We start from the raw sequence: 11209 nt of genomic DNA, 5'->3' as shown, positions 1-11209 counted from the left end.
CAATGTGCCAGGATACAAAATCAATGCACAGAAATCAGTTATATTTCTATACACTAACAATGTGACTGAAGAAAGAGAAATTAAGAAATTGATTCCATTTACAATAGTACCAAAAACCTAAGATACCTAGGAAAAAATCTTAGCAAAGAGGTAAAGGATCTACACTCTAGAAACTACAGAACACTTATGGAAGAAATTGAGGAGGACACAAAGCAACAGAAAAACATTCCATGTTCATTGATTGGAAAAATAAACATTGTGAAAATGTCCACAATGCCCAGAGCAATCTACACTTTCAATGCAATCCTTATCAAAATACCATGCACATCTTTTACAGAGCTGGAACAAACAATCCTAAAATTTGTATGGAATCAGAAAAGACCCCAAATTGCCAGGGAAATGTTGAAAAAGAAAACCAAAGCTGGGGACATCACAATGCCTAACTTCAAGCTATATCACAAAGCTCTGATCATCAAGACAGCGTGATATTGGCACACAAATGACACATAGATCAATGGAACAGAATAGAGAACCCAGAAATGGACCCTCAACTATATGGTCAACTAATCTTTGACAAAGCAGGAAAGAATATCCAGTGGAAAAAAGACAGTCTCTTCAATAAATGGTGCTGGGAAAATTGGACAGCTATATACAGAAGAATGAAACTCGACCATTCTCTTACACCATACACAAAGATAAACTCAAAATGGATGAAAGACCTAAATGTGTGACAGGATTCCATCAAAATCCTAAAGGAAAACATAGGCTCTTTGACATTGGCCCCATAAGTTCTTTCAAGACACATCTCTAAAGGTGAGGGAAACAAAAGAAAAAATGAACTTTTGGGACTTCATCAAGATGAAAAGCTTCTGCACAGCAAAGGAAACAGTCAACAAAACTAAAGGCAACCCACAGAATGGGAGAAGGTATTTGAAAATGTCATTACAGATAAAGGGCTGGTATCAAGATGTATAAAGAACTTCTCAAACTCAACACCCAAAACTAAATAATCCAGTCAAGAAATGGGCAGATGACATGAACAGACACTTCTCCAAAGAAGACATAGAAATGGCCAACAGACACATGAAAAAATGCTCCACATCACTAGCCATCAGGGAAATACAAATCGAACCACAATGAGACACCACGTCACACCAGTCAGAATGGCAAAAATTAACAAGAAAGGAAATAACAAGTTTTGTTGAAGGTGCAGAGAAAGGGGAACCCTCTTACCCTGTTGGTGGGAATGCAAGCTGGTACAGCCAGTCTGGAAAACAGTATGGACGTTCCTTAGGATGTTAAGAATAGAGCTACCCTACAACTGAGCAATTGTACTACTGGGTATTTACCCCAAAGATACAGATGTAGTGAAAAGAAGGGGCACATGCACCCCAATGTTCATAGCATCAATGTCCACAATAGTCAAACTGTGGAAGGAGCCCAGATGTCCTTCAATGGATTAATGGATAAAGATGTGGTTCATATGGACTCTGGGAAACAAACTGAGGGTTTTGGGGGGGGATGGGTTAGCCCAGTGAAGGGTGTTAGGGAGGGCACATATTGCATGGTGCACTGGGTGTTATACGCAGGTAATGAATCATGGAACTTTACATCAAAAACTAAGGATGTACTGTATGGTGACTAACATAACATAATAAAAAATTTAAAAAAAAAGATGTGGTTCATATATACAGTGGAATATTACTCAGCCATCAGAAAGGATGAATACCTATCATTTGCATCGACATGGATGGAACTGGAGGGTATTATGCTGAGTGAAAGAAGTCAATCAGAGAAAGACAATTATCATATGGTTTCACTAATATGTGGAACATAAGGTATAGTGCAGAGGACCATAGGGGAAGGGAGGGAAAACTGAATGGGAAGAAATCAGAGAGGGAGACACACCATGAGAGACTATGGACTCTGGGCAACAAACTGAGAGTTACAGAAGGGGGGGGGATGGGGTAACCGGATGATGGGTATGAAGGAGAGCACATGTTGTGATGAGGACTGGGTGTTATATGCAACTAATGAATAGTTGAACACACATCAAAAACTAATGATGTACTATATGTTGACTAATCGAACATAATAATAAAGAGAGAATGCAGCTCTGCAAGTAGAAAAGGCAAGTCAACAAATTCTCTTCTAGTGCTGCCAGAGGGAGACCCTACCAATGCCTTGGTTTTGACCCAGTAAAATTGATTTTGTATGTGGTCTCCAGAACTATAAGAGAATAAATGCATGTTGTTTTAAGCTACCAAATTTGTGGTAATTTGTTAGCAGCCATAAAGAAATAATATTGGCATCTTTAGAGATCATCTAGTGCAGTAGTTTTCAAACTACTTTTTCCAGCTCTGCTTCTATTCAAGGTGCCTACTTTTTATCTTATTCATGGCCTTCTGGAAATACTTCATTTTTTTAAAAAAATGACCATATAGGATTAAACAATACAATCACTGATTTAGTCCAATACACAATTTTATAGATGCAGAAAAAGGAAAAGCCCAGGAAATTGAAAAGATTTTCTCTTATTCACTCAGAGCTGACAAACAAAAAACAACAAGTTCTCACTCCCAATTAAGAGTTTCTTGTGCTACACTGCACTAGACCTGGAAAATAAATTGGAGATAAACTGTGAAGGAATAAACCATATGTGTAGAGAGGTCAGAAAAGCGCCTGGCACACAGGTGCTCATAAGTGTTATATATTATTATAATATGTACTTGCATTTGCATAGAATATTTCTGGAAGAGTAGACAACAAGTCTTGGTTTCCTCTAGGTATGAGAAATGAGACACAGGGTGGGAGAGAAATTGACTTTTCGCCATGTCTTTTTTAAAGAATGTGCATATACTACAATTTATATATACGTAGAATCCCTAAACAGTGAGAAGGATTGAATGAGCTATCTTACCTTGTTTAGTAATAAAGTTCCTTTCTCCTCAACGTGGAGATATAGAACCAACTCAGAACCTCTAAGAAATCAGTCATGCCAAATTGTAATTATAAAGCATTAAACAAAGTTTCATTTCAGTCCAATGTCTACGTCCACCAAGTACCTCATCATCTTTACAAAGATTCCTTCAGAGCACATTTTTCTAAGATAATCAGGCTTCCAAAATTAAGATTTTTTAAAGATTTTATTTATTTATTTGAGAGAGAGCATGAGCAAGGGGAGGGGCAGAGGGAGAGGGACAAGCAGACTCCCCACTAAGCAGGGAGCCTGACACATACGGGTTGGGGGGAAGATGGATCCTAGGACCCTGCGATCATGACCTGAGCTGACGTCAGACGTGTAACCAACTGAGCCACCCAGGTGACCCCAAAATTAATATTTTTTAAAAAATTGTATATATATTGGCAAATCAGATTTGAAAATCCAACTAGACAAATTTCACTACCTGCTTATTACATACACCACATTCACCAGTCTTGGTCTCTTTCCTGAGACTAAGTCACAAGATTAGAACTCTTGAATGATCCATTCCCCAGCTCCTCTGTGTTTCCTATATCCAGCCAAAGTTAAAATATTACTCCATTCATCTAGCTGTGTTGTCCATCTGGGATCCACCCTCTGGAGAAATTGCCCTGGGACTAACGGAACTCAAATCCCATCTGTTATGTTTCTTGGGTTAAGTAAATTATCCTCAGCTCTTTCCATCCCCTGAAATAGTGAGGACATTTTTTACCCAGTTATAATATCACATAAGTGAATTTTTATTTCCTCCTATCCATTCCAAACAAGTCAAAATCCAAAGTGAATTTTTTCCTTAGTCTCCTGGATTGCTGTTGGTCTGTTGCAGTTGGCCTAAGAATGATAGGATGAATCTCTACAATCTCAGAAAACAAGCCCAAGTCCTTGTGGACTTAGAACATTTGTCATGTGTGATTCCAACTGAGATGACAATCATAGCCTGGCAGTTAGAGTTCCAGGCTGCAAATAAGAAATGTGGTGGCTGCTTCCACCCTTGAATACCCACATCACCTCTGTCAAGAAGAACAGGGTGTCCTAAGCCTAGAGATGTGGAAATAAGAGATAAATTCAGTTATAGAGCAGCACCAGGGATGAACCTGATACAAGTCAGTCACTGATCTAATGCTTAGATTTGGTGTTACTATCAGAGACTCCAAACCTCACCCTCAGGATCACTTGAGAGACATAAATCCTGTGAAGGCTGAGAACTGTCCTCAACTGAATGCTTGTTAGCAGACAATACCAACTTTCATCCAGTCCCCAGTTTTCATACTGCTTCATGCCACACACCAGAACAGGAGGTGGGGGCTCTTACTATTGCTACATCCTTTAAAATTACAGGGAAATTTGACACTGGAAATGGGGTTCTATGTCCTCTCCTGATCTGTAGCTCAGTAAATTTCTGACTTCCAGAGGCTTTATATTCATACTCCGGATAATTCCATTCCACAAAGAGTTTTCATAGCCCTCAAAGAAATTACTCTCTGAAAATGTCAGCACCTGATGCCCTGATATTTGCTCAACCACCGGCATACTGAAGAATGATCAGTCAGTGAAAGGAAACCTGAGAGTCTGCTGACTTCTCAGATAGTTAGAAGATAAGGACACAGAACCTAGATTCAGTTGCAACACAGAAGGAACTGATGTTTTCTTGCAGCTTGGAAGTTTATTAATAAAGGAGGTTGAACCAGTTGGTGTCACTTTCTTGAATGCTGCATCTTTGTGTCCTGGCTATAGTGAGGAAGAGGACTAGCTGCTCTGCTGGCCACAGGTGATGTCATCCCAGGAACATGCTGAGGCCTCTCTCCTGGGTCCCTGTTGCCATAGCTGGGGTCCAGCATTATCAGACAGACTCCACTTCTGTTTCTTGTGCCTGAGCTTGAGGGATGACATTTTTCAGGATTTCAGCATAGTAGGGGCTAAATACCTGCTGATTGTGATGCATCAAATTGAAAAAGTTCCAGCCTAGTTCTGCCAATTCCCCTTTGATGAGACTAAGGCCTCCAGGGAAGTCTCGCAGAGACTCCTGCATCCCACGAACCAAACAACATTTGAGAAACAAACGGATTCGCTGATCTGTGAGCAAAGAAAAACAGAGGAAAGGGGAAGATCAAAGAGATTTCAGAAGAAATTCACAATGCCCTTGTACTCTCTGCTCACCAAAGTTAACTAAGATATTCACTGACTTACCCATTTATCTGGATAAACTGTATAAATGAGATTTGTCTGCTTCATTTTGGAGAAGGGAATGCTATCAATTTCACAAAAACCATGCATGATCAAAAGATGTTGAGATAGCAAATTTCTGGCTGTTCATAAGATTGTGTGGTTTTAAGTGAGCTCTTGGTATGCACTGACCTAACAAGAGGATCCCAGATATTGTACCTGAAATTAAAAGGGCATACATTGCAACCAGTGCCCACACATCCAAATCAGACAGTTACAATGCAAAAGTTAGAAGCAAGCTGCCAAGTTCGCTGCTTCTTTTCCAGCATGGAATATGACCTGCAATCTAAGTCAGTATCAGTTCCTTGGAGGGGAGTAGAAGCCCACGCAGTAACTTTTAAAGCAAAGAGTTTCCCATCATAGATCTTGGACTATAGCTAAAAAATGACCAGGGATGACTTAGTGGGGTTAAGGGGACAGTATTTCACACCTGCAAGTTATATATCTTAGCTGCAGGTCCACCTTAAAACCATACATTCACTCTTCAAACTGAAAGAGATCTATTTCAATCTGCATATTATGGATAAGAAAACTAAAGCCAAAAGACTTTCCCAATGATCATGTTTTCCCATTTTTAAATGTTTCACTAACTGACTTCCAAGTTTGAGTCTACCTTCTCATCCTCCACATTCTTGACACCCTCCCTATCACTACTATGGGACTCTTACCAATGATGTTACGAACACAGTTCTCCTTCTTGGCGATATTCTGGAGTTGGCCTATAAGAGATGCTGTGTTTTCACTGCTCAGGGCAGTAAGGCCCATGTCTTTGAGTCCTTGATGGATTTCCCAGGACACTTGTTCACTCACACTCACCATAGTCTCTTGAGGCCTAGATAATGGACAGAAAACAGAATGGCCCTGGCATAGGATCAAAGCCCAGAAGAGCCCCTAACAGAAGACCAGTCTACTCCAAGCCCCCACCACTAGTAGACAGCAGGACCCCATGTATAGATTTAAAACCTTCATTGTTACCCTCAAGGTGACAACTAATTCATACGTATAGTACTATATTAGACTTCAAAAAAAAAAAAAAAACCAAACAAGCAAAACAAAACAAATTGGACAGGGTTCAGTTCTATCATTGGACCCACTCAGTATTCTTTAGTTCCATAAACTTTATTTAAATCTTGTTTTAAGATTTTCTTGGGGATTTTCCATCATTGTGTTTTTCCGATTTCACCAGTTAAATTATAAATATGTTAAGAGACCTAAACTTCTAATTCCTCTTTTATTTTGGTTGTGGTACCCTACATGCAGTGGTTATCAACCAATATTACTGATCAACTGATAAACTTTCGGATACATACACAAATCCAGTGTCACCCATTCAAATATATAATGACTCACTTTTAGAAAACACGATAATGAATCCTTTGTAGCAAACTAGCCTCCACACTCTCCTCTTGGAAACAAGTTTTATTTTTCTCTATCCCAAGCCTCAATATGACTTATCAAAAGATACCAACAATCTTTGCATGTGGTTCCCAAGGTCCTTTTTGTGGTTTGTGATGACAAATAAGTAAAAATCATATTATCTGCCTATGTCCCCAAAACCACATATTGTTTTCAACTCTAAAAAAGATCTGTCTATGAAGCTTACCTGGAGTTAAATTCCTCTATCAGGGCCTTGGTTATGCATTTCAGTTTATCCACAAACTCAGGTGAGCTGAATAAAACATTACCAGAGAAACTTCTGGCTACTAGCAAGACTGAGGCCAGGATGGTTAACTGGTGCAACTGGGACTCCATCTCCTGTAGCCGGATTCTGTCCATCAGCAAAGTCTGTTGAAACAGGGAAGACTGGGTCAGGAGAGGAGGGTACTAGTAGAGATGCTCAATACAAAACAAAAAGGCAATGCTCTAACACACATTCCTACCTCGGGGAACTCGTCGTCATCAGGATCCCAGAGAAGAAGGTTCAGGTAACCATGGTATAGCACCATTGTGGGACTGGGGAGCTCTGAGCTGTTAGCTGCCCAATTTGGAGGTGAACAGCCCAAGCTGGAGGAGCTGAGAGAGCCAAGAGAACTTGGAGATGGTGTAGTGAGGTCTGTTGCTGCTTTGGTTAGCCATTTTGTGGTGCAATCAAGGAGACCTATGACATAAAAGGGAATATATGAGGGTTAAAGGCTAAGGTTTTAAGATATACTCTTGGCCAATAAATATTACTTTGTAGGACTTTCTGTCTTAGAGAAATATTTTTCCCTACCCCTTACCCAGAAAAGAAACTTTTATTTAAAAATTAGAAAATATTTTATCACTGTAAGAAGGCAAACTCAAGGTCAAATCTCCCACTCCTGCACTTAAATTTTAAACATACTGGACTGCTTGTCAAGGAGTTCCTGGAATTTAGCTTGTTCATACTGGACAGAATGTTCCTGCAGGTAGGGTCGAAGGCTCTGGATAGTATAGTTCACCATGTCCATTTTCATCAGGCCCAGAACATTTAAGATACCCCTGTCATAAGGAGAAATAAAATATTTACACTATGAAAGGAAATCTAGTGTGGAGGGGTGGAACTCAAGCAAGGAGTCCTAAAATCACAGTATTTTAGAATTAAAATGGGCCTTAAAAATAACAATCCAACTTCAATTTACAAATAAAAACATTGTGGTTAGGGACCTAAGGCCACAGAGTGAGTTGTTGTCAGAAGTGAGGACAAATATATCTTCTGTCCTTTTAGTTACCAATGAAGAACTCTTTCCAACATAGCCACTATCTTCTCAGAAAAAGTATTCAGTGGAAGGAAAATGACCAAAGTCCTAACAATATCTGTGAGGAGTTGGAATGATGGCGATTGAATTTCTAACTCATTGGGCACATCACTTTACCTTTCTGGGTCTTGATTCTCCTAGCTATGAAACAGGGATAATCTTCATTTCTGTCCCCTCATGGGGTTTAAGTTAGGATACATAGGAAAACATCCGGGAAAGGGCTGTTTGAAATCTCCAGAAGAAAGAATTATTGTGCTCTGTCTTAGCATCATTTCTTAAAAGGGATACAAATGATCTAAAGATCACCAAAAAGGCCTTGAGAGACTCTCCCTGGAAAATAAAAGCCAATGGTCTAGGGAGGAAAATAAAAGGTATTAGTTAATTCTTCAGTATAGAAGAGCTAGACAAATCAGGAACTATAACACAGTATCAGGACCACAGTTTTCTGGCAGAGTGGTCTAAGGCAGATTTCAGGGACAGTACGTTTAGTTTCTTACTTTAGTAACTGCACAGGATCTGTCATGCTTTCTAGTTTCTGCACTGTTTCATCGCGGACTGGTGCACATAGCAGGGTCATTAAATTGAGAATGTAGTTCGAGAGATGAGGGACATCCAGGGCCCCATGTTCTGCTTCCTGCTTAAGGAGATCCATGTCCAGAGCTTCTTCAATCTCATTTCTTAGGCGGTTCTGGTGTGGTAATAGCAGTGATAACAAGATCTGCCCAGAAAAGAGAATCAAGGAGCCAAATTGTTTAGAAACCCAAACACTCTCCAATGAACAACCTTCTTAAAACAAAGACATCCTAGCCTATGTCTTTTGGAAGTCTTGAAAATAGGTCTCTAAATTTCTTATAGAAGAGTATTATTTCTTTCTGTTTAGGGGCCAATTATAGTTCAAGGCTTCACTGGTATCAGTAATAACAGTAGTGCCATATAATATCCTGATCATAAGGATATTAAAATATGAATAAAAATAGGAGTGTGATAAAAAATACGTGCAGGATATAAAATATATAAAATACACACCACCACAAGGTGATTGAAGCACTCTTAATAAGAATAAAGACATGTTTAGATTATTTTACTTCAAAGGTCAAAGATAAAATAAGCAAAGGAACCATTAAGGGTTACTTGAAATAGCTTTTGATTCAAAAGTATAAGTTCTTTGTGGGCAAGGGCTCTTTTATTCATTTATGTGCTTCTGAAAAACAAAACATAGTGAGGGTTCAGTGAAAATCTTTTTAATTGAATGACATACTGTGCCATTATAACAAGATGTCAACCTTTAAGCTTCAAATCATGCAAAAAAAAAAAAAGCTTCTCTAGATGGTCTATTTAAGTAATGGACCATGTTCAGAGAGGCAGTACAAATCTTAGGATATTGACAGCCATCAACAATCCAAAGGTTTGGTATGCCCAGGAACTTAATATCCACAAATGGGAGGTTGGTTACTCACCTCCTTAACTTCTTTTAAAAGTTCAAGAGCACACGTGAAGTCAGGGGGAGTACTCAATAGCTGCTCTTTCAGATGGTCCCAAAAGGCATTGTACATTGTCTCCATGAATCTGCCTTCCAAACTGTAAAAAGGTTAAATGAGCAAATTGCTCTTCACCCAGAGAACTGATCATAATTAGGATATAATTTCCTAAATCCCAAATAGCATTTGGGATCATGAAAGATCGTTAAATTGCCAGGCCAAGATCTATATTTATTTAGCTCTTGAATGAATAAACTAAGTTCAGTGTCGAATGCAAAGATGTTAGCCAAATCCTCTCAGGAGGGTACGTCAGGGTTCCAGAGAAGCTCTCATCCTGCAGTAGAAAGAACCATGAACTAGGTAGGGGTTGAGTCCTTGAGTTCTAGCTCTGGTTCTGCATCAAACATAAGTGTGTACCTTAGTTTCTTTTTTTTCCAGACAAAAAAGAATATATATTATATGATTTCATATACAAGAACCCCCACAACAGGCAAAATAATCTGTGGTGTTAATAATCAAACACTGGTTAGCTTTGGGGAGAACAGTTAACTTTCATTGGTAAAGTGCTGTGTGCCTTAGTTTCTATATCCATAGACTTATAGTTTGAACTAGATGTTCTTTTTCTTTCCATTTTGAAATCCAAGAAAAAATCTCCTCCTTGATAACACTTGAAAGTCTTAGGTGCACCTCAAACTCAGCAAGCTGAAAATTGAACTCATTATCTTCCCCATTCAAACTTGTTCCTTGTTTGGGCAAACCAGAAAGCTTAGCCCTTTTCCATCAAACAATACAAAAATAATGCATGATTTTGTTAAAACTTTTACAAACAATACAAAGATAAATAGGTAAAAAAGTCAAATTCATCTCCCAACACACAAATCCCACATGTGAGATATATACACATAACTCTGGTGTGCACTAGAGTCCTTCTAAATTACTTTCCCCATTTCATCTACTTGGTCACAAAATTCCAGAGATTTTGCTTCCTAAATATCTCTGGAATCCATCTCCATTTACTATCATTTCCTATCTGGACTATTGCAGTAGTCTATTAAATGGTCTTCCTGACCCAACAAAATCTTCCTCGCACAATGCCACATACTCTTGCTAAAAATCAGTGATTTTTCTAAGATACACATCTGGTCACAGTGGCATGCTCATTTAAAGTCCTCCCTGGGCTCCCTATCACCAACAGGATACATGGCCTCTAAGACCCTTTATGATCCTCTTCTGCCACTTCTCCTACCTTATTACCTTCTTCCTTCTAACACTCTGCTTCAACGATAACAACCTACTTATAATGAATATATAATGTCTTTCACCATTCTATGCCTGTGACATGACATTTCCAGTTCCAGGAGAATCCTGCCCTACCCCCCACCCCTGGACCACCTGAGAAGTACCCATTCATACTCCAAAACTCAAGTGTTACCTTATCAGGAAAGTCTTTCTTGATCCTCCTCGGGCAGCTGAACACAAACATAGAACTCCATATACTAGATGTGAGAGTACTTATCATTGCACAGTAGCTATCTACTATTTAACTATCTGCCCTACAGAAGCCTCTTGAAGGGAAAGCTAGCATCTTAGTCACCTATATGTTCCCAGCATTCATTATTGTTCCTTACACCTAGTAAGTATTCAATAAATGTTTGTTGTATAAATATCTGACAATAAAATTTTCCTTAGGATTTATAATCATGTTATTTTATAAGACCGAAGGCAAAACCAATAATCAGTATCTACAAAATAGATAACCCCCACATCCTATTTCAACTTCGTTGCTGTTATACTCTTTGCATTGCTAC

At 39.0% G+C, this 11209-nt stretch overlaps 1 protein-coding gene across 3 annotated transcripts; it reads right to left on the bottom strand.

Annotated features, from left to right (window-relative positions):
* Nucleotides 1-4769: 4769 nt before the first annotated feature.
* Nucleotides 4770-9491, bottom strand: TCP11X2 (t-complex 11 family, X-linked 2). 3 transcript variants are annotated; one of them, XM_008704067.2, is made up of 7 exons: nt 9381-9491; nt 8421-8641; nt 7530-7666; nt 7087-7304; nt 6810-6991; nt 5875-6038; nt 4770-5056 (listed from the first exon to the last, which is right to left on the bottom strand). In XM_008704067.2, the coding sequence occupies exons 1-7, from the start codon at nt 9483-9485 to the stop codon at nt 4824-4826; spliced, it is 1260 nt and encodes a 419-aa protein (XP_008702289.2). In that variant the 5' UTR covers nt 9486-9491; the 3' UTR covers nt 4770-4823. The 3 variants fall into 3 exon arrangements, with proteins under 3 accessions (XP_008702289.2, XP_040475667.1, XP_008702298.1); XM_040619733.1 differs by having other exon boundaries at nt 4770-4858; XM_008704076.1 differs by having other exon boundaries at nt 8421-8611; nt 9381-9476.
* Between the last annotated feature and the right edge of the window lie 1718 nt (nt 9492-11209).

Source organism: Ursus maritimus (genome assembly GCF_017311325.1).
Source record: "Ursus maritimus isolate PB19 chromosome X unlocalized genomic scaffold, ASM1731132v1 scaffold_X1, whole genome shotgun sequence".
Taxonomy (NCBI): domain Eukaryota; kingdom Metazoa; phylum Chordata; class Mammalia; order Carnivora; family Ursidae; genus Ursus; species Ursus maritimus.
This window is presented reverse-complemented; position numbering and strand designations above follow the sequence as displayed.

What these genes read in the sequence shown, in the direction of transcription:
- TCP11X2 (XM_008704067.2), bottom strand. Translation starts at nt 9,485, where the DNA reads ATGGAGACAATGTACAATGCCTTTTGGGACCATCTGAAAGAGCAGCTA. An exon ending in GATCCTGTGCAGTTACTAAA is followed by an intron (nt 7,667 to 8,420) that starts GTAAGAAACTAA and finishes TCCTTATGACAG; the next exon opens with GGGTATCTTAAATGTTCTGG. An exon ending in ATAGAGGAATTTAACTCCAG is followed by an intron (nt 6,039 to 6,809) that starts GTAAGCTTCATA and finishes TCCATTATCTAG; the next exon opens with GCCTCAAGAGACTATGGTGA.